This window comes from Schistocerca americana, chromosome 7 (genome assembly GCF_021461395.2).
Source record: "Schistocerca americana isolate TAMUIC-IGC-003095 chromosome 7, iqSchAmer2.1, whole genome shotgun sequence".
Lineage (NCBI taxonomy): Eukaryota > Metazoa > Arthropoda > Insecta > Orthoptera > Acrididae > Schistocerca > Schistocerca americana.
In genome coordinates this window covers 77,896,183-77,920,247 of record NC_060125.1, presented here as the reverse complement: position 1 = coordinate 77,920,247, position 24,065 = coordinate 77,896,183, and the positions used below count along the sequence as shown (strand labels likewise).

Sequence of the window (24,065 nt, the reverse complement as noted above, 5' to 3'; positions counted from 1 at the left end):
CTCTGTCACCACTGCAAGCTACACCTCTCTACTGCATTCCTCCCTTGGTCTCCCTCTACAAACAGCACACACGTGAGTGGGCGCGCACACACACACACACACACACACACACACACACACACACAGCCATAAATTTTTTCTTTCCCCAAATCAATTAAGCACCACAACTTCAATTTTTCAATTTATTTGTCTAGTCTTCAGTATTTTTCCCGTAGCACCACATTTCAAATGCTTCGATCCTCCTCTTGTCAGCTTTACTCATTGTCCACGTTCCACTTCTGCACTAACGTATCCATGCAGATACCTTCAGCAAAGACTTACGAACATTTAAATATGTTAGACATTGACAAATTTCTCATTTTCAGAAACAGCTTTCTTGCTGTTGCCAGTCTACATTTTATATCCTTTTTCCTTTAGCCATCATCAGTTCTTTTGTTGCCCATATAGCGCCCATTTCTTTCGACTGATCTCCCAAGTCCTTTGCTATCTCCAACTGTATCAACAGCTAACCTTGAACTTTTTTTATTTCCTCTCCCTAAACTGTGTTTGCAAATTTCTCCTTGACTTCCTTTACTGCTTGCTCAACATACAGGTTAAGTAACATATGGGAGTGACTACAACCCTGCCTTACTCCCTTCTCAACTACTACTTCCCTTTCATGTTCTTTGACTCTCACAACTACAGTGTGCAGAGTGTATTCCAGTCAACAGTGTCAAAAACTTTTTCTGAATTCACAAAGGCTATCAGTGTACTTCGCCTTTCTGCAGTATTTGTTGTAAGACATGTCATAGGGTTAACTTTGCCTCGTGTCTTCCTATATTTCTCTAGAAGTGATACAGGTGTTTCCCAAAGTCGATTCCACCAGTTTTTCCATTCTTTTTTAAGTAACTCGTCTGGAAGTCTAAAGGTATTTTGTCTGCTTCATCTATCTGCTCACAATGTGAAATAGTTTTTTCGTGGCTCGCTCTCCCAAGGATAATGTTTGCTCCTCCAGTAGTTTTGTTTTTACATAGTCCTTTCAATGCTCTGTCAGGTCCTTCCCACAGAATGTTATCTTCCATGTCATCTGTATCTACTTCCCCTTCTCTTTCTATAATATTAGAGGTTCTACTGTCTTTCTCTGTCTCATTTCTGTGATCTTTTCTAACAACTTCGTGATGTGTGACAGCAGCGTGATGCCTCTGTAATTTCCACATGTTTGTCGATTGGCATTTTTGAACAGAGGGATGATGACTCCTTTGCTCAAATCTTCTGGGATTTTATCTTCTTCCCAGATCACTGATATTACACTATGTCGCTAATGTAAGTCTAATATTCCAGCTGATGTCATCATGTTTGAACTGGGATGATCAGAGCCTACAGACTTTACATTCCGCATGCTCTTTACTGCTGTTTCTACCTCACACCATGGTAATGGGTGTCTATTGGCTTGGAATTCATTAATTACTCTACAATCTTTGATGGTTGTGTTGTCCCCATCACCATCATTCACTTGAGTAAATCTTGTGTGGTGCATCCATACTGTGGGAGTGGGCATCCTCCACATCAGTAGGCCGGTATGAAAGGATGGCTAAGTTGAGGCAGGGACCCAGCTTCATGGGTTTATAATATGGAACCCATGCCCTGGGTTACGCGTCAAGACCTTAATGGCACCTTCGGCAGAGAAGGAGACCTTCACAATGGGGGAGATGCCAGATGATGCAACCCATTGTCCCTGGAGATAATTAGAAGGGGACGCCACTGCCTTGTGGAGGAGAGAGCTCTTCAAAAAGCTCTTGAAAAAAAAAAAATCCTCATCTGTGTTAGGCCTAGCAAGTCAGCAGCAGATCAAATATATAGTGCTTTCAAACCTTGCCTGCTTTAATTGCTGCATTTTTATGTTTTCTCTTTTCATCAGTTATATTCAACATACTGTATGTTATCTACGGATTTCTACTAAGCCTTATCCTTTTGCCTATCTGATCCTTTGCTGCCATCCCTATTTCATCTCTCAAAGCTACTTGTGTGTCTTCTATTATATTCCTCTCACCTGTTTCAGTCAATCATTGCCCAATTTTACCTTTGAAACTCTCAACCACCTCTGGTTCTTTCAATTTTTCCAGGTCCCACAACTTAACTTTCTACCTTCCCTAATTTTTTTAGTTTTAGTCTGAAGTTCATAATCAATAGTTTATAGTCAGAGTCCTCATTTGCCCTGAAAATATTTTTCAGTTTAAAGAATGGTTTTGAAGTCTATCTGAATCCTTGCAGTGTCTCCTGGCCTCTTCCATGTATACAACCTTCTCTCATGATTTCTAAACCAAGTATTGGTGATAATTAAATTACGCTCTGTGAAAAATTGTACCAGGGCACTTCCCATTTGGTTTCTATCTCACAGTTCATGCTCTCCTACTACTTTTACTTCTCTTTCTTTTCCGACTATCAATTTCAAGTCCCTCATTACAATTGAATTTTCATCTCCATTAACTCCCTAAACAATTTCTTTTGTTTCGTCATGCATTCTTTCAATCTTGTAGCCATCTGTGGAACTAATATTTTAACACTGTTGTCGGTGTATGCTTTGTATCTGTCTCATCTACTTCAGTGCATTCACTATTTTCTTAACAGCAGCGTACCAACTTTCCTGTTTCCTCCAACCTATTCCTGCATCACCTCTATTTGATTGTTTCTTTATAACACTGTACTGAATGAGCAGAAGTTCTTCTTGCCACTGCATTTAATTAACTGCCACTATTTCTAACTTCAGCCTTGTAATTAAAGACTGTTCTTTCTTTTTTCTTAAAAAGAAAAAAGAAAAGTTTCTAAGACTGTGCATCTTTGGACTGGTTGCTTGGGTGCAACGGAAGGCCAATAAACACACACAAAAACTTCACGCTATCCATTTCCCCTTTTGAATTCTCTATTTGCAGTAAAAACTCACATCGGTGTAAACTTTGCCGACAGTTTAACAGATACTGTAAATTCTTTAGTCAGTAAAAATAGCTTAATAATGCACTAAAACATAGGTGGTGTGTCGGGAGAAATGATGAACAAACTATATGACTTAGAAATACTCTTAGGGCAAATTAACTCTGTAAAAGTCATATGTTTGAATGAACATTGGCTTAAATGGGACAATGTCAAGCTACTAAATTCACTCTCAGGATACAAGTTAGCATCGAGTTTTTACAGAAAAAAGGGGTATGGGGGATCATGTATATTAGTTGAACACACACAAAACTTCGAAGCCAAAACAACATTCAATTGTTTAAATGAGGAACAGGTATTCGAAAGCTGTTGCATTGAGCTGTCTGAATACGGTTTACTAATCATAGCATATATCATGTCCCGGAATATTGGGCTACTAGGGCATTTCTAGAGAAATTTGAAACTCTGCTAAGTAGGTTGCAGGTAGGGAAACCATATAAAAAGATTGTAATTTGTTCTGATTTTAATATAGATATAAGAGGCGAAAACAGATTTGTTACCACCCTGGCTACAAACGGCTTAACACTAAATTTTACTGAGTACACCAGGGTAACAGCCACTTCTGCCACAAGCATTGATGATATAGTGAGCAGCAAAAATTATGAGAATACACAAAAAGATGTATTAGACTTAGGAATATCTGATCACTCAGCATTTTTTATGTCATTGCCATACATAGACAAAACATATAGGCCCACAGTGAAATTGGTCAGCCAAATATAAACACATTTATCTTGAAATTAAAGGAAACCCATTGGACCTTCAGCAACCAATGTTCAGTAAACAATAATTACAATACTTTCATATCTAAATTCAAGAACATTTTCAATGAATGCTTTCCCCTCGTATCAACAAATGATAAATACAATAAAAGTAAGACATGGATTACGGAAGGTATCAGGATCTCTAGTATTAGAAAGAGGGAAATGCATAACCGTGATGCTGAATTTATTAGGTACAAAATCAAATACAAAAAAATATTTGATCGGGTAGTTAAACAAGCAAAACAATTGGCAAACAGTAAATATGTAGCTAATGCCTCAAATAAATCAAAAGCAGTGTGGCAGGTTGTCAAGAAAGAAACAGGTACTGAAGAAACAAAACATTTTAATTACAAACTAGAAATTGGTGGGAATACTGTTACTAACACTCGGCACATCTGTGAAAAATTTAATAAGTACTTCATAACCACAAACAAAATTCATAACTTCTTACTTCCACAAATAAGACCTGATGCAGTAGGGCAGAATCAAGAGAGTTTAAATTTACTGCAGTATCATGTCATGAAGTAGCTAACATCATACAATCCTTAAAAAATCTTAAATCTATGGGCTGGGATGAAATTCCAACAAATACCATAAAGGCAGGAAGTGACAGCATTGCACCTCAACTCTGTAAAATAATAAACCAATCATTTGATGAGGGCTGCTTTCCAGACAGACTGAAATATGCTAAGTCTGTCCAGTCTACAATGATTTAGTAAATTTCCGCCCAGTGTCTATACTCCCAGATTTCTCTAAAATAGTTGAACGAATAGTATGTAATCAATTAGAAAAGTACAATAAGGAAGGTAATATTATTCTCAATAACCAATATGGGTATAGGAAGGGACGAAACACTTTACAAGCTGTAAATGAACTAATCTCCAAAGTAAGTAAATGCCTTGACAACAAACAAAGTGTATCTGGTATTTTTTGTGACCTCTCAAAGGCGTTTGACACAGTAAACCATAAACTACTGCTCCAAAAATTGGGTACCTATGGCTTCCATGGAAAATCTATAAGATGGTTTTCATCTTATCTCAAAAACAGATACCAAAGGGTGGTGATACATCGAAAGGGAGAGAAAACTTGCTCTAGCTGGAAAGCAATTCAAGCAGGCATGCCCGAGGGCTCGATATTAGGACCACTTCTGTTCTTATATTACGTAAATGACCTGCCTAGCAAAGTAAATACAGATACAATACTTTACGCAGATGACTCAACTGCTGTAGTCTGCTGCAAAAACACTGATGTATTAGTAAGGCCCACGAAACAAACTCTACAAGAACTTGAACAATGGATAAAAGATAATGCTATGAAATTAAATCTTGAAAAAACCCAAATCATACACTTCAAGACCAAACAAACTACTGAATGTATATCACAAATAGAATATTCAGGTAAAGAACTGACCACAGTTGATTCTGTAAAATTTCTTGGGATAACTTTAAATAAAAACTTGCAATGGACCGACCATGTGGACAGTTTACTGAAGAGATTAAATAGTTTAGTTTATGCAATGAGGGTAATCAGAGTAATGACAGGAACCAATAATAGACATTCATGCAAACCACTATTCAAAAGCCTGGACTTCATGACAATCCCTTCCATCTTCATATATGAAATACTTCTCTTTGAACAGAAAACTCACATCTGTTTTTGAAGGAAATACATTCACACATGCCTATGAAACTAGACATAAATTGAAATACATGCTGCCTTGTCACCGACTCACAGTATATGAAAATACTCCATATTACATGGCTCTGAAGATCAGAAATAAGGTAAGGTCAATATTTGGGGAATCCACATTCGAGACCATTGGCACATACCTAAAAAGCAAATGTTGTTATAGTCTAGAAGAAGTATTGTATCTTATCTTATCTTACCCTACGTGCCTCATTGAGGCATCTAACATTACATGATCCAGCCTCTAAACTGCCAGTTTTTTTCTCCTGCTGACAACATCCTGTCAAGTAGTCTCTGCGCAGAGATCCAAATAGGGAACTGTTTTATCTCCAGACTACTTTACGCAAGAGGATCCATTCATCATGGGTCATACAGTAGAGCTGCATGTCATCAGGAAATATAACAAATATAGTTTCTCCTTGCTTTCATCTTTTCACAGTACCAACATAGCAAAGTCATGTTGGCTAATGTTACAAGGCCACATCAGCCAATCGTTGTTGTGAGGGTGGTAGGTTATAAAAAAAACTGTTAAGATGATGACAAGAGGCAAGTGAAGTCACTAGCTAAGCCTGACAGAAATGCTTAAGACTTTCATGTACAGGGTAAGGCGATTGAAACTATTTTGTGAAATATGTGGGAAACTACACATTGAATTACAAAACGGGTTGTAATAACAGCCCTTCATCTCAAAGAGCGACATCCAGTGACACTACACTGTCCCCCCATGCCCCACCTCCAGATGGTGCGAGAAAGATCAACTTTGAAATCTTCAGTAGGAACCCCTAGTTTTTATTGCAGATTTGGAGTCTCTAGGAAAACATATGTAACTATCATATGGAATAATGTTACCATTGTGTAATAGATGGTGCTATAATTAACACAGATCAAAATGGGTTACAATCTGTTGAAACTTGACAGTATCTCAGGAAATTAAATAGGATCCTAGGAGCATAGAAGGGCACTATTCTTACATTCTGTAATGTGACACCAGTGTTTTTGTGCCAAATCAGCATTATTCTCTGGACCATAACCTATTACAGTGTCCACATTATTGGTGTAATTACCTTCACAGATGGTTGCGAAGTGGAAAGCGGTTGGAGCAAGTCATTGGTGTGTTTTATCAGCACAGTAACAACTACACTCCTGGAAATTGAAATAAGAACACCGTGAATTCATTGTCCCAGAAAGGGGAAACTTTATTGACACATTCCTGGGGTCAGATACATCACATGATCACACTGACAGACCCACAGGCACATAGACACAGGCAACAGAGCATGCACAATGTCGGCACTAGTACAGTGTATATCCACCTTTCGCAGCAATGCAGGCTGCTATTCTCCCATGGAGACGATTGTAGAGATGCTGGATGTAGTCCTGTGGAACGGCTTGCCATGCCATTTCCACCTGGCGCCTCAGTTGGACCAGCGTTCATGCTGGACGTGCAGACCGCGTGAGACGACGCTTCATCCAGTCCCAAACATGCTCAATGGGGGACAGATCCGGAGATCTTGCTGGCCAGGGTAGTTGACTTACACCTTCTAGAGCACGTTGGGTGGCACGGGATACATGCGGACGTGCATTGTCCTGTTGGAACAGCAAGTTCCCTTGCCGGTCTAGGAATGGTAGAACGATGGGTTCGATGACGGTTTGGATGTACCGTGCACTATTCAGTGTCCCCTCGACGATCACCAGTGGTGTACGGCCAGTGTAGGAGATCGCTCCCCACACCATGATGCCGGGTGTTGGTCCTGTGTGCCTCGGTCGTATGCAGTCCTGATTGTGGTGCTCACCTGCGCGGCGCCAAACACGCATACGACCATCATTGGCACCAAGGCAGAAGCGACTCTCATCGCTGAAGACGACACGTCTCCATTCGTCCCTCCATTCACGCCTGTCGCGACACCACTGGAGGCGGGCTGCATGATGTTGGGGCGTGAGCGGAAGACGGCCTAACGGTGTGCAGGACCGTAGCCCAGCTGCATGGAGACGGTTGCGAATGGTCCTCGCCGATACCCCAGGAGCAACAGTGTCCCTAATTTGCTGGGAAGTGGCGGTGCGGTCCCCTACGGCACTGCGTAGGATCCTACGGTCTTGGCGTGCATCCGTGCGTCGCTGCGGTCCGGTCCCAGGTCGACGGGCACGTGCACCTTCCGCCGACCACTGGCGACAACATCGATGTACTGTGGAGACCTCACGCCCCACGTGTTGAGCAATTCGGCGGCACGTCCACCCGGCCTCCCGCATGCCCACTATACGCCCTCGCTCAAAGTCCGTCAACTGCACATACGGTTCACGTCCATGCTGTCGCGGCATGCTACCAGTGTTAAAGACTGCGATGGAGCTCCGTATGCCACGGCAAACTGGCTGACACTGACGGCGGCGGTGCACAAATGCTGCACAGCTAGCGCCATTCGACGGCCAACACCGCGGTTCCTGGTGTGTCCGCTGTGCTGTGCGTGTGATCATTGCTTGTACAGCCCTCTCGCAGTGTCCGGAGCAAGTATGGTGGGTCTGACACACCGGTGTCAATGTGTTCTTTTTTCCATTTCCAGGAGTGTATATTTAGCATTACCCTGGAATGATGATCTGGCTGTAATAGTGTTTTATTCTCTTTGGGTACTTTTATAATGTGAGTCTCCTTGTCCTCACCATTGGGATGCTTGTTTTAGGTGCATCCCCTTGCCTCTCACCATCAGGGTTCTCGTTTTACGTGAGTCCCCTTGCCTCGCACAGCTCTTCATGTTTTAGTGAAACAAATGTTTGAAATGGTGCGTGTTTGCTGCAGTATGAAATGGTGCCTGTTTGCTCCAGTACACATTGCAAACCTGTTTGTTACAGACAATCCTATATCTCTAACTCTCTCTCTTTGCTGATGTTTGCACATATAGTGAAAATTTGCTGCCACATATTTGCTCAACCGAATGGAGATTCTTTATGCCCAGTAATTTATATTATGCCAATTCACATGACCACAATTGGTAAATGTTGTTTCATCAGGAAGAGTACCTGCGAATGAAAGTCATAATTGACTGCTAGTTGTTGTTGTTGTTGTTGTTGTTGTATCCAATTGCAAAAGTTCACGTTGCTTTGGAAGTCACCCTCATGTAGGGCTTGAGGCAATGAAAGGTGATATAGGTGGTATTTGTGTTCATGCAGTATGTGCAAAAAACTTTGTTTCAAAATTTCTGCACCTTATGTGATTTGTTGCGAACTAATGTGAGGATATGTAGTAATTACAGCTAAAACATTAGTTGTGCATCACAGACAGTTATTAGAATGGTACAAATTATATTGCAGACATTGGTTAACATATTGAACATTCCCCTATCGCTTTTCACTGGTATATAACCAATTTTAATTTGTGTTGATTACAGTTCTTCCAAAACGATGAAATTGTTCCATAAAAAAGTTGTATATGTTTTCCTGTAGACTCTAAATCCACAATAAAAATTGGGGCTCCTATTGAAGATATCAAAGTTGACACCTCTCCCACCCCTTGGGGCTGGGGCACGGGGGAGGGAGGGGGGACTGTTGAATTTGGTGTCATTGTGTGTTCCCTTTCGAGATGAACAACTTTTATTACAAGTATTTAAAGTAAATAGTTATCGTTGTCATAAAAAAAATATTTATTTTATCTAATATTGTCAAGGCTGTGTTGTTTTTCCTATTTAGTGATCGTGTCTTTTTCCTATTTAGTGATTGTGTCATACAAAAATACAATATTGTTCAACCATTTGCCTGTTAATCTCACTCATGTTTGTCCCCAATCTTGTCATATTTCTGCACTCCTCATTAACAACAGTACACTATAATACCCAACTCGTACATTGTCATAGCCCCCATCCTCACCCGACTCTAATACTCCCCAGAAAACTGCAGCAGGCTGGTTCCCAATGGTACCCTGTAGCTCATACTGAAATCTGGAGCTATTGTGCTTGGACAATCATTCATAGCAAATGCCTGAAGATCTTGCCCCATATTCTAATGAATGGATTTGAGGCACGTCATCTAGCTGATAATAAGACAGAGCCATCTAGACATATCCGAGCTGCCCAAGTACTGGCCTCTTCTTAATTGAGATCTGTGCATCTGTAGTGCAGTATTAGGCCTCTCAGCAAAAAAATTTATTGGAAGGAAAAGAATGCATTGCGCACTTTGTATGTGTTCATGGCAAGTCTTCAGTCAAGCTCATTAGAGAACCATCGTCATCTCTGGTTAAAAGTTTCCACTTAGTGTAAAAAATTGACTTCTCAGTGACCATCATTTTCAGCCTTCCTGGGTTTCTATCTACATACATACTCTGCAAGCCATCATATGGTGTATGGCAGAGTACCTGGTACAACTACTAGTCATTTCGTTTCCTGTTCCGCTTACAAATAGTGAGGGAAAAATTATTGTCTGTGTGCTTACTAACAAGCCCTAAATTCTCTCATCATACCAAATGCACATTGGTGGCAGTAGGAGCATCCTGCAGTCAGCTTAAATTGCTGGTTCTCTAAATTTTGTCAATAGTGTTCCTTGAAAAGAATGTCGTCTTCTCTCCAGGGATTCCCATTCGAATTCATGAAGCATTTCTGCAACAGTCACATGTTGCTCGAATCTACTGATAACAAATATAGCAGCACACTTCTGAATTGCTTTGACGTCAACACACACTGGTGGGGATCCCGAATACTGGAGCAGTACTCAAGAATGAGTTGCACTAGTGTTCTGTATGCAGTCTCCTTTACAGATGAACCAAATTTACACAAATAAACCAAAGTTAACCATTCGCCGTCCCTACTGCTGTACTTAAATGCTCGTTCCATTTCATTTCACTTTGCAACATTACACGCAAATATTTAATCACTGTAAGTGTTAATCAGGACTCTACTAATGCTGTATTCCAACATTACAGGATTGTTTTTCCTACTCATCTGCATTTACTTGCGTATTTCAACTTTGAGAGCATGCTGCCATTCATCAGTTTTCTCTGTCATTTCATATCATCCTACAGTCATACAGTATTGACATCTTCTTGCCCACCACTGCATCATCAACAAATAACCGCAACTGTCTGTCAAATTATTTATGTATAAAGAAAATAAGATTAGTTCTATCGCACTTCCCTGGGGCACTCCTGATGGTACCCTTATCTTTGATGAACACGTGCTTTCGAGATCATCATCTTGGGCTCTATTACTTAAGATGTCTGCAAGCCAGTCACATATATGGGAACAGATTCTGTGTGCTTGTACTTTCATTAAGTCTGCAGTGGAGCATTGTGTGAAACACTTTCTGGAAATCTAGGAATGTGTAATCTGCATGTTGCCCTTCATTCATGGTTCACAGGATATCGTATGAGGAAAGGGCAAGTGGAGTTTTGCACATGCAGTGCTTTTTTTTTTATATATATTCTGATTTCTGGACAAAAGCTTTTCCTTGTCAAGTGAATTTATTATACTGAAACTGAGAATATGTTCAAGAATTCTGCAGCACACCGATATTAAGGATATTGGTCTGTGATTTTGCAAGTCCATTTTTTTACTGTTCCCTCAGTAAAACCAAATTGGAATTCCATGTGGACCTTGCATCATAACAATGCTTCCTTTGTTGGTATTTTACATAACATTCTTAAGCATTTCTGGCTGTAATGCATAGATTTCTTGCCAAATATTGTCCCTGACTGATTACAAATCATTCTTTGCAATATATCCCAGTGGAAAAAGTGATGTATGTCCAACAGAATAGCCAACACTGGTGGTACAGTGGCTGTAAAGAAACAGTATTTCAAGAAATCTGGACTTCAGACGCCTACAAGTAGATGAAGGTTGAAAATTTGTGCTGGACTGAGACTCAGACCAGGATGCTCCACATCTTCTAAATCCCTGCAGGGTTTCTCGAATGCTGTGAGCAGTGGTGCTAATGGAAAGATGCCCTTCTTGCACATAATAGGTTGAGAATTTGTGTTGGGCAGTGAATTTATGGTAGTTTTAAGTGCCAAAACTGTGTATAAAGTCCCAACAAGAATTTCTGCTTAATAATAATAGTTTTGAGCATACAGTGTGAGTAGTGGCTCCATCTTGCACAGACCAGCATGTTGGTTTGTTATGAATAGTTGATCTGAAAAAGAAATTGATCATGTTGTGATATTGATCCCTAATTGTTGTTTTGTCATCCTTGCAATTCTGTTTATTAGCCATTCAGTTCAAGCAAAAATGAGATTTTCATATCTTATTATCAGATTCTGAAGGAAGCCACGTAGTTTGTCACCAACTTTTGAAAATGAACTTGCTAAATTGTACACCATTAATTTGGAAAGCTTAAACCATTGAAACCTTTGAGGAGCCAATACAAATAATAAAAAACCTCATTTATAATGACCTTCAATTCATCCCAAGCTGTATCCCAATCTGAGGGGCCTATCTTCAGTTTGACGTTTCTGAACTTTAATTAATGTGTAAGTTTTCATTTGCATTTAAATATCTTCATTGGAACCCGCTGTACAGTGTGTGGTGGGGGGTACCCTATGACAATATTAATGGATTTCTATCCTCTTCCAGTAACATATAGGCAATGGGGAAATGACATTCTATGTGCCTTTATACAGGCTCTATATAGTCTGTTTTACCTTATTCTCAGTATCCCTCGTAGAGATATGCAATGGAGATAGTATCATTATTGCACATTCTTCTTCAAATAGTAAGAGGTATTTGCTGGAAAAACGTTCTTTCTTCCACAGATTCACATTTACACTATTGTTCTAAAATGTTGCACATCCCTAAAGATCTTTGAGAACTTTGGTACACAGTTTCTAAAAACCCACCTCTCATGAATCATGGACATTGCCATTGGTGGGGAGGCTTGCATGCCTCAGCAATACAGATAGCTGTACCGGAGGTGCAACCACAACAGATAGGTATCTGTTGAGAGACCAGACAAATGTGTGATTCCTGAAGAGGGGCAGCAGCCTTTTCAGTAGTTTCAGAGGCAGCAGTCTGGATGATTGATCTGGCCTTGTGACATCAACCAAAATGGCCTTGCTGTTCTGGTACTGTGAATGGCTGAAAGCAATAGGAAACAACAGCCGTAATTTTACCCGAGAACATGCAGCTTTACTGTATGGTTAAATGATGACAGCATCCTCGTGGGTAAAATATACCGGAGGTAAAATAATACCCCATTTGGATCTCCGGGCGGGGACTAATCAGGAGGATGTCATTATCAGCAGAAACAAAACTGACGTTCTGTGGATTGAAGCAGCATGCAATGTCATATACCTTAATCTGGCAAGTAGGCTAGAAAATTTAAAAAGGGAAATGGATAGGTTAAAGTTAGATATAGTGGAAAATAGTGAAGTTTGATACCAGGAGGAACAAGACTTCTGGTCAGGTAAGTACGGGGTTATAAATACAAAATCAAATATAGGTAATGCAGGAGTAGGTTTAGTAATGAATAAAAAAAAAAATAGGAACACAGATAAGCTACTATGAACAGCATAGTGAACACATTATTGTAGCCAAGATAGGCACGAAGCCCACACCTACCACAGTAGTACACATTTATACGCCAACTAGCTGTGCAGATGAGAAAGAGATTGAGGAAATGTATGATGCAATAAAAGAAATTATTCAGATTGTTAAGGGAGATGAAAATTTAATAGTCACGGGTGACTGGAATTCGGTAGTAGGAAAAGGAAGAGAAGGAAAAATAGTAGGTGAATATGGACTGAGGTTAAGTAATGAAAAAGAAAGCTGCCTGGTAGAATTTTGCTCAGAGCGTAACTTAATCTTGAATAACACTTGGTTTAAGAGTCATGAAAGAAGGTTGTATACGTGGAAGAGGTCAGGAGACACTGGAAGGTTTCAGATAGATTATATTATGGTTAGACAGATTTAGGAAGCAGGTTTTGAATTGTAAGGCATTTCCTTCACAGATGTGGACTCTGACCACAATTTATTGTTTATGAACTATAGACTAAAAAAGAAACAGCAAAAAGTTATGAATTTAAGGAGATGGGACCTGGATAAATTGAAAGAACCAGAGGCTGTAGAGAGTTTCAGAAAGAGCATTAGGGAGTGGTTGATAAGAACAGTGAAAAGAGATACAGCAGCAGAAGAATGGATAGCTATGAGAGATCGGAAATAGTGAAGGCAGCAGACGATCAAATAGGTAAAAAGATGAGGACTAGTAGAAAACCATGTGTAACAGAAGAGGCATTGAATATAATTGATGAAAGAAGAAATTATAAAAGTGCAGTAAATGAAGCAGGTGAAAAGGAATACAAACGTCTCAAAAATGAGATCCACAGGAAGTGCAAAATGGCTAAGCAGGAATGGCTAGAGGACAAATGTAAGGGTGTAGAAGCATGCATCACTAGGGATAAGATAGATGCTGCCTACAGGAAAATTAAAGAGACCTTTGGAAGAAAGAGAACCACCTGCATGAATACCAAGAGTGCAAATGCAAGACTAGTCCGAAGTGAAGAAGGAAAGCTGAAAGGTGGAAGGAGTATACAGAGGGTCTATACAAGGCTGAAGTAGTTGAGACGATATTATGGAAACGGAAGAGGATGTAGATGAAGATGAAATGGGAGATATGATAATATGTGAAGAATTTGACAGAGCAGTGAAAGATCTAAGTCGAAACAAGGCCCATGGAGTAGACAACATTCCATTAGAACTACTGATGGCCTTGGGAGAGCCAGCCATGACAAAACTCTGTAAAGGAAACAAAAGAAAAATTTGGAGTAGGAATTAAAATCCATGGAGAAGAAATAAGAACTTTTAAGGTTTGCCAGTGATGTTGTAATTCTGTCAGAGATAGCAAAGGACCTGGAAGAGCAGCTGAATGGAATGGTCAGTGTCTTGAAAGGAGGATATGAGATGAACATCAACAAAAGCAAAATGAGGGTAATGGAATGTAGTCTAATTAAGTCAGATGATGCTGAGGAACTAGATTAGAAAAAGAGACGCTTAAAGTAGTAGATGAGTTTTGATATTTGGGAAACAAAATAACTGATGACTGTCGAAGTAGGGAGGATATAAAATGTAGACTGGCTATGGCAAGGAAAGCATTTCAGAAGAAGAGAAATTTGTTAACATTGGGTATAGATTTAAGTGTCAGGAAGTCTTTTCTGAAAGTATTTGTATGGAGTGTAGCCATGTATAGAAGTGAAACATGGACGAGAACTAGTTCAGACAAAAAGAAAATACAAGCTTTTGAAATGTGGCGCTACAGAAGAATGCTGAACATTAGATGGACAGATTACTTAACTAATGAGGTAGTACTGAATGGAATTGGAAAGAAGAGAAATTTATGGCACTACTTGACTAGAAGAAGGTATTGGTTGGTAGGACATATTTTGAGGCATCAAGGGATCACTGATTTAGTATTGGAGGGATGCGTGGAGGGTAAAAATTGTAGAGTGAGACCAAGCGATGAATACACTAAGCAGATTCAGAAGGATGTAGGTTGCAGTAGTTATTCGGAGATGAAGAGGCTTGCACAGGATAGAGTAGCATGGAGAGCTGCATCAAAGAAGTCTCCGGACTGAAGACTGCAAAAACAACAACAACAGTGCACAAGAAGAAGGAATGTTATAATGAAGGACAAAATTGTTTCTAATATTTTAAACAAAGAAAATATCAACAGTATGTACATGCCATGTCATTGACAATATCAAAGTTAAATATTAAATGTATTGATGAAATTTTCATTTGATTTGGCCATAGTGTAAAATATTGTGTATCAAAAGTGCATTATTCAGTAGTCATACTTTAAATGATCTTAACCAATGGAAAATGCAGGATGGAATGTAACAATATTATGAAATGGATAGTTAAAAAATCTGCCAGGAAGTTTCACATCAGCGCACACTCCGCTGCAGAGTGAAAATCTCATTCTGGAAATGGATAGTTGCTACTCACCATATTGCAGAGATGCTGAGTCGCAGATAAGCACAGTTAAGAGACTGTTGGAAAGTGAGCTTTCGGCCTACAAGGGCTTTGTCAAAAACAGACAACATAAACACACACACACACACACACACACACACACACACACACACACACACACACACGACCACAGACTCCTGCAGCTGAAGTCAAAGATAAAATAACCAAAACTCACCTTTTTTGTGTGTGGCAGGGAACCAAACCCTGTTTGAGAATCCACTGTGCACCCACCATGAAAATCATCAAATGCAGTAAACTTAGCTTCAGTTGAAACTTCCTGGCAGATTAAAACTTTGTGCCAGACCGAGACTCGAACTAGGGACCTTTGCCTTTCGCGAGCAAGGGCTCTACCAAGTGAGCTACCCAAGCATGACTCACACCCCGTCCTCACAGCTTTACTTCTGCCAGTACCTTGTAGCTTCAGTTGTCAGAGATTTGTGTGTGTGTGTGTGTGTGTGTGTGTGTGTGTGTGTGTGTGCGCGCGCGCGCCAAAGGCCTTGTTGGCCGAAAGCTCTGTTTTATACAGTCTTTTTGCTGCAACTATCTGTGACTCAACATCTCCACTATATGCTGAGTAGCAACTATTCTTTTCATAATTTTGTTTAAATAATCTTAGCATTTGTTGTATGCCTTGTCCTTTACAACAGCCTTCACTGTGTCTGGAATGGAGTCGATAAATTTTCTAATGGTACTGATGTCAATTTCATTGTGCCAGAATTCCACAATCCCCTCCAACAGCTCCTGTTTTGTTGCTGACTTCTTATACATTTTCTTTTGAATACCTTTCCCAACAAGTCAACACATATTGTCAATACTGATAAGATCTGGCAAATTTCCTGGCCATGGAAGTTTTCTGATACGCAATTGAGTCATGACAGAATGAATCAGAAATGATAGATTTGGAAAATATGTAACAGCACTAATCTTGGAAATTCTATTAAAAAGATAAAATAATCAAAACTCCCTTTTTTTTTTGTATGGCAGGGAGCCAGATCCTGTTGGAAAATCCACTGTGCTTCAGGGAAAGCACCCTGTGCAGTAAACATCAGAGGGCGCTGAATCACAACTTTGTATTGATTACTGTTCATTGTTTCCTGAACAAAATACAGCCTTCTAACACCTTGGTATATCACTGATGCCCAGTCCATTACCAGTGCAGCATGTTTCATGGTTTGCTCGGGATCCATCCTTTCATTGGATTTGCACCTGATGAGGTGTTTATTTTTCATCATGGAAACTTAGCTTTCATATGAAAAGACCACAATACTATACTGCTCTTTTGTCAAATTTACTTGCAGTCTGGCCCATGCCAGCCGCTTTTTCATCACTGCAGCAGTTAAAAATGCCTTCTTCTTGGCAACTCTAGTCTTCATTCCCATTGCACAGAATCTTTTCCTAACAACTGATGAACTGGAATCAGTTCCTGTTGCGTCTTGCCATGCTTCAGCTAGTTCAACTGAAGCAGTACTCCTCTTATTCCAGCTTAGTCAGTCAAGTATTCTGTCCTCCCAGGGCGAAGAAATGAATGAGCGTCCACCATGTGGTACATTTTCTGTATTTCCATTGGCCATCACCTTCTGCAAGTTTCGCCTCACAGCTGACCTTGAACAGTTTAATCTCTTGATAATACCAGCATTGTTTCAGACTTCATTGTGCATTTTTTTTATTTCTAGAGGTTAATTTGTGAGTTTTCACCATGATGGTAAACACAGACACACACAGTAGGAAGAAAATTTAAAAAATCCAGCCATAATTCCAGACCAGATCTAGTGAACGCCAAACCTCAGTTCAAACAGGGGACTTTCTGAAGCAATAATCGACAGTATGAATCACATAGTTTCTAAGCATCGTCACAAGGCACCCCCCTCCTCCCCACCACCACCACAAAAAAAAAACCACACACATTTCTGCGTGAAGATGTGTAACTAACAAAACTACACATCATTGCAGTCAAGGATGTGCAATACTTTAGAACAGTAGTGTATGTTCCCTGAATATCTCTGCCTTTTTCACTGTTTTGAGTTTCATTGACTTTTTATGATTGTAGCAGCGTATCTTTGAATTTTTCTGTTGTCTTGCATACTTTACGAGGACACGAAATCTAGAACAGTAATCTACAGTCAGTTGCACTAGTGTCTTGTACATGATTTCCTTTGCAGATGCGTTTCACTAACCTAAAATCCTTCAAACAGATCTAAGTACCTATGATCCTTCCACGCTATAGATTTTCTATATTTATAATATTTCATATTGGTTTTTAATTTGATTCCTAAATATTCAAATGATGTGATGGTCTTCTGGAGTTCATCAGTAATTTCGAAACTGGGTGCTGTCAGAATCTCTGTTTGTTGTGGGCATTAGTTTACATTTCCCCACATTTAATGTGAGCTGCCATTTATGAAGCCTAGTGGAGTTTTTGACCAAGTTATTCTGTATTTTCTTAGAACCAATCGTCAAATGATGATGCATTTCTGTTAACGAGAGTATCTTCGGTGAAATATGAGGTCAATGTTAATGTACATTAAGAACGTAAGTAGCACTAATATGCTTTCTTAGTGTACACTTAATGTTTATTTTGTTCCTGTTGAACATTTGCCATCCAGTATAGCATACTGAATTCCATTACTCAAATACTGAGGCAGTTGCCTATCTGTGAAAGTACTTTCTATGATAATTGTTAGTTGACATTGTGGTATGATGTTGAATGTCTTTCAGAAGTCTTAAGGACTAGAATCTATTCATTCACATGCATATATTATTTGAAAGATATCCTGTGTGAATTTGACTAACTGTTTTTGACCTGAGTGGTTTTTGCTGAACCTGTGCCATTACCATTGAACCAAAGTGGGTCTTCACTTTCTTCCTTTTTTATTGTGTTACTTAGTGTAGTAGGCTTAAGCGAATGAAGTGGCGTGCGTGCACACACACACACTTCAACATTTATTAAATGGTTAAAACATGAGCAAATGAATAGTCACTTGCCAGCTGTTATCGGATTAGTAGTAGCATTGTGTTAGGTCCTCCTGTTCTCACTGCGAGCCTTCCCAGCTCTGGGACAGAGCTTGGTGTGTGGCATCTTAAAAGCACGTGCAGAGGCTTACATTTGCTTGCAACGAGTCGAGTGGAGGCAGCATCCCTTGGCGACATCTGTGGCGCCACCTGTTGGAAAATGGCAAGTGTGAAGAAAGCTAGGTTCATCGCAGCAATGCTGGTGGGGATGTTTAAAAGTCTTGTCTTCTGTGGTGGTATGTGTGGCACACAGTGTGTGATATGGGGGGAAGTCTGTGCAATGGTGCAGTTGATGGAGTTTATCTTGGCGCAGGCATATGGTGCCAATGAACCCACTTTCTGACATTTGCCTTGTGAACCAATGGAAATATCTGCCAACAAACTGGAGCTAGTATGTCCATCAAATGGCATGTGCAAGTGCAGCATTGGTGCTGCTGAGGATTTACAAGGCTTTACAGCTGATGGAGGCTCGATGTCGGTGACAGACATCACATCGCTGTGAATGGTGACGGATACTGTGGCAGCAGCTGAGTAGGCAGGCAGGGGTCGACTTCCATGGTAGAATCATTTGTTTATCCCTGTGCCTGAAAGTCAGGCACTGACGAGGGCTGCTCAGAAATAGCGGTCAGAGTTGTAGACAGCACTTATGCAGTATGGAAATCTATGGAAGGATCACAATAACTATGGAAGCAAAGTTTATTGGTGTCTACTTAGCCACAATCATTGTACTGAGCTCAGCCAATCATCTGAGTGGTGATGCCAGATTCCCAGCTGTGAGACTTGTTATTGGTGTGATAGAACACTTTGTCCTTCATACAGAACCTCATTGTGAATTTGGCGTATGAAACAGACTGTCAAGTCAGATAGATGCAACAAAATGCAGTGACAATGAAAATGTAATAATTCTGCCAATGAAATGACATGAAAAGGCAGTTTGTCATAAGTGCTGATAAAACAGTGTGTTTTCGTTGAGTGCAGCGTGTGGAGTTTGGACATCTGAGCCTTGAAACTGTGAATGAAAATTTCAGTTTCACTATATGATTGAGGAGAGAACACAGACATTTAGATATGTTGAATTCCATTATGATGACAGAATTGTTGAAATTCTAACAAATAAATCAGATGACCATTGTCCTAAACAATAGTTTGTCGCAAACCTTCGAAACAAGACAGATGTGGGTGCTTCTGTAGTGTTAGAGCTAGTTCTCAAATTCATTTCAATGAAAATGTACTGTATGCTTCGACAGTGGTCAGCTACCTTGTGTTCCAGAAAGGACCAGCAAAATCAGTGTGGATGCATTGCCAAGGACCCTCAAGTCAAGGCCAATTGGAAAATTCCTGGTGGTGTGCTGTCTGATCATCTGCATGTGCATGGAAGAGGCCAGTCATCTGTTCAGTCTGCCCATCGAGGCCAAGCCACATACAATGTTGGTGCACTGGATACTTAGTTTCAATGATTCTGCAATGTCTTCTATGTAAGATTTTCAATACATGTTGATACAATGATTTGGGAATCACGACTTGTGTTTGTTCATTAGGAGCATGTGATAAAATTGCATCATTCTGGTTAATAAAGGCTGTTGTCCTGAGAATAGTATTTGCATATTAATGCATCCAAAATTGATTTCAGATCATGAGGCCAACCCGTCTATATCTAATAATTAAGCAATTGTAGTGAATGATTTTTTTCAGTAACTTGCATGATTTGGAAACATTCAGTGGGGAAACGTTGCTGTTCTTGCATATCAGATTGATCAATTTGAAGCAAGGAGCTTCTGATGCATGGAACTGCAGATCACTTCCCATAGGTCTGTATTACCATGCTGTGCTCTATGCCAATGAAGAATTTTCCTTGAGTGTCTTAAAGAATCACTCTGCAAATAATTCAATATTTGAACCACAGTTTCATGCAGCCTTGAGAGAATTAGATCAGATGAGACTTGCTTGTGATGATAAATTCCTCAGATATTCAGACTCCTCATTTGCCATTCAATCGGTGCAGCATGCGTAGCAGTAGACAAAGAGGTCTAGACTGTCTAGGTCACATTCTTCCATCTACAAAAGACGGGAAAGGTGGTGTCATTCTGTTGATCTCCATACAGCATGACCCAATGGAAGAATTACCAAAAATTCATAACTCTGTGTGCCATCCCCCTACATGCTCTCTTGTTATTGAGGTACAGTTAGGTATTAGTGAGAAAAGCAGTGATTAGGAATGGTTGAGGGTCCTCCATACTCAACTACGAATTCAGTGCAAGCCAATGAAACATTGTTTCCTGCTTCAGCAAGAATACCTGCACTTCTGGCATACCTATTCCTGTACAGCATATTTTAACAAATTGTGCTTCATGTTCATTTCACTTTCTGTTGAAATAACACATAAAATAACAATTATAATGTGTTCTTAATGGAAATCGGGGAGATATTTATTTTCCCACATCTTTGAAAATGTTAATAGCATTATTCTGTGTCATTGCATTAATAGAAAAATTGTCATAACTGTCTATTATAAAATGTTTTACTGTACAAATAGAAAGTAAGCTAAATTTTTATTATCAGTATTTGCTTAAATAACTTCTGTGTTCACTTTCAGTTGGAGTATCGAATGCAACTGGATATTGTGAAATCTCGAAAGTTACAAGCAACAATTTGGAATCACGACACCCTCCAGGAAAATGAGTTTCTTGGAGGTTTCACATTACCACTAAATGCAATTGATTTGTCTCAGGAAACAATAGAATGGTATACTCTTACTAATATCAGCAGATGAAGGCTGCTGGAGTGTAGACGTCTATCTTTTAGTGATCATTACGTGTCCAAAGAATTTTTAATGTGTAGAATCACTCAGAAAAATTTAGCTTTTGTATACAACTGTGTGTGGCTTTGAGTGATTTGTGAGAAAGTATTTTTCTCATTTTTAAGACTTTTGTGCTGCATCAATGAAATGAAACTGTATGTATGGTGTATAGTGACTTGTATAAAGTTAGGTGGTAACTTACAAACCCATGTTCCAATCAAACCAAAAATTCCCTTGCATTCATTCTTTATACCTCCTCTACCACAACCTTGCCACTGTAACATATGAAATTGATAGTCATATTTATTTATCAATTATTTATTCGTAAATGATGTAACATAATATTTGCCAAAATGCTTTTATAATAATGAATTCTTTGCTTTTGTTACAATTTATATATTTTTGTTATGAACAAGAATTTGAAATAGATATTGATAAAAAAATGAGCATTTCAATTTTTTAGTTCTTTTTGGATTAAATGCTGCTCCTTAGCTTATTTATGGTTCCTGCTTATTGAGATAGAGTACAGATACATCTTACAAGTATTATTTATCATCATCAGAGTTGTTACTAATACTTTATATGAAAAAGAGTGTTTCCTGACATAACAAGAAGGGAATGAAGAAAGAAGGATGACAAGGACTTTGGTCTTCAACTCTCTTCTTGACTACATAGTCACATAGGAATAGAGCAACACAGAAGGGAGAGGGGGGAGGAACCACTGCACAACTTTTTGTTGATTTTTTTATTTGTGTTAGACTTCTGTGTCATTCTGAGTAAGATGGAGAGTTTGTAAGTTACTAGACTCATTTGGATGGGGTGGGCATCAATTCATCCATACAAATTTAGGTGTGCTGTGGTAATCCTAACCACTTTAATGATAAGATAGTTTCTTTAATTATAACAGAACAGACTTCATTTGCCATCCTTGATCAATCAGAGCTTCAGTTCAGTTTCTAATGACCTAATCATTTCTGTCATTTTACTTTCCTGAAATCTTCTTTTCTTTTTTCGTGTGTGTCAATGACACATGATCATTTAACAAACTGATATGTATAAAAAAATATTTAAAAGAAAAAATCAGAAATACTTTGAAATAAGAAATTCCTAAATGAAAATCATATGCAAGTATTAGAGTTTTACTTGCAAGACTTGAAGGAAAAGTGACAAAGTCAAATATAACTTCTCTGCAGAAGTCATTTCAGAATTTGCCGAGAATTATTGGTAAAAACTATTGAAAACACACTCAGAAAGATGGACCAAGAAAGGATGTCTGAAACCTCTTCTAATAGTTTTTTCCTACTGTTTAATTCCACATAATGAGCTATAAATATTGTAACACAAACAAATGGACTTAAATTATTCAACTATATCTTCTGCATTTGTATAAATTTCTATGAATTGTCCCCATAAACATTTAACAGGACCTAAGTATTCCTGCAGGAAATAAGAGTAGTTTCCCAAAAGGAAAGTCTTAGTTCTGGATTTGAAAACCATTTTGCCACACAATGCCCCTTTCCTCCACCCTCTTTTCACACTATATGCCTTCACCCTGCTTCTGTAATTTGCCCTCTTGTATCCAACTTGCACAAAACTGAACTCTTCAATGTACCCCATCCTCACACTTCCCAGTTCACTGTGGCCTTCCACCAAGCACAGCCATATACACCATTCCTACCACAATGGATCCCTGCTCCATCTTTCTGCACAAGTTCAGAAAAGTATTCCTTTCCCTGGCTAAAACCTAGTCTGACATCCTATTTCTTATATATCGCCTAAACCTTGGAATACCCCCCAAATGGACTAGCCATTTTTCCTTTCTCTGGATCCCACCCCTCTTTTCACAACAACCTTCACCTTTTCAGATTCCATCAGTCCCTGGCTCCTCACGCAACTTTCCTAGGCATTGACCACCTCCTTTTTCATCACTCCATCCACACCTCTGTTCACATTAAACCCACCAACTACCAAAAGTACATGCATTTAAAAAGCTGACATCCCTTTCACACCAAAAAATCTCTTCCATACAGCCTGGCCACCCTGGGGCGGTATATCTTTAGTGACAAGAACTCCATTGCCCAATATGCTGAAGGTCTCAAGAATGCCTTCACAGACACCCACTATACTCCAGACCTAGTCTGCAAACAGATTCCCCATGCCATTTCCCCTCGTAGTCCCAATCCTCCAACCACCCAAAAGAACCAGCTGTGAAGAATTGTCCTTTCCATTACCCAATACCATCCCAGACTAGAACAACTGAACCACATCCTTTGCCAGGGTTTGATTAACCATCATCATGCCTGAAATGAGGGACACCCTATCTGAAATCGTTTCCATCCCTCCTAAAGTCGTGTTCCATTGCCCACCCAAATCGTGCAACATCCTAGTCTATCCCTCTGCTACTCCCAATCCCAACTCTTTGCAGCAAGGACCATATCCCTGTGGAAAACCCAGGTACAAGACCTCCACAACCCACCCACCCAGCACTTCCTATGCCAGTCCTGTCACAGGTTTCTCCTACCCCATCAGGCACTGGGCCACCTGTGAAAGCAGTCATGTCACTTACCACCTCTGCTGCAATCACTTCTTTGGTTTTTATATTGCTATGACTGCCAACCAGCTGTGTGTCAGAATGAACGCCAAACTGTGGCCAAGAGCAAAGTAGACTCCCTGTGGCATAACATGCAGCTGACAATAACATGCATGATTTCAAAGCCTGCCTAACTATCAAAGCCATCTTGATACTCCCTTGCGCCACAAACTTTTCTGAATTGTGCAGATGGAAGTTATCTTTACAACACATACTATGCTCCTGTACTTATCCTGGCCTCAACCTACAGTAATGTACTGTCCACACACCCTCCACCCAAATGTTTCCATCCCCTCTGTCCTATCACCACCTCC

General features: G+C 39.7%; 1 protein-coding gene across 2 annotated transcripts in view; it reads left to right on the top strand.

Moving 5' to 3' along the window:
* LOC124622081 (phosphatidylinositol 4-phosphate 3-kinase C2 domain-containing subunit alpha) overlaps window positions 1-21,607 on the top strand; it is a 242,435-nt gene extending 220,828 nt beyond the window's left edge. For both annotated transcript variants that reach the window (XM_047147657.1, XM_047147656.1), the window contains one exon: window positions 20,958-21,607. In XM_047147657.1, coding sequence (XP_047003613.1) covers window positions 20,958-21,134 — 177 coding nt within the window. In that variant the 3' untranslated portion in view covers window positions 21,135-21,607. The remainder of the gene's footprint in view (window positions 1-20,957) is intronic.
* The last annotated feature ends 2,458 nt before the right edge of the window (window positions 21,608-24,065 follow it).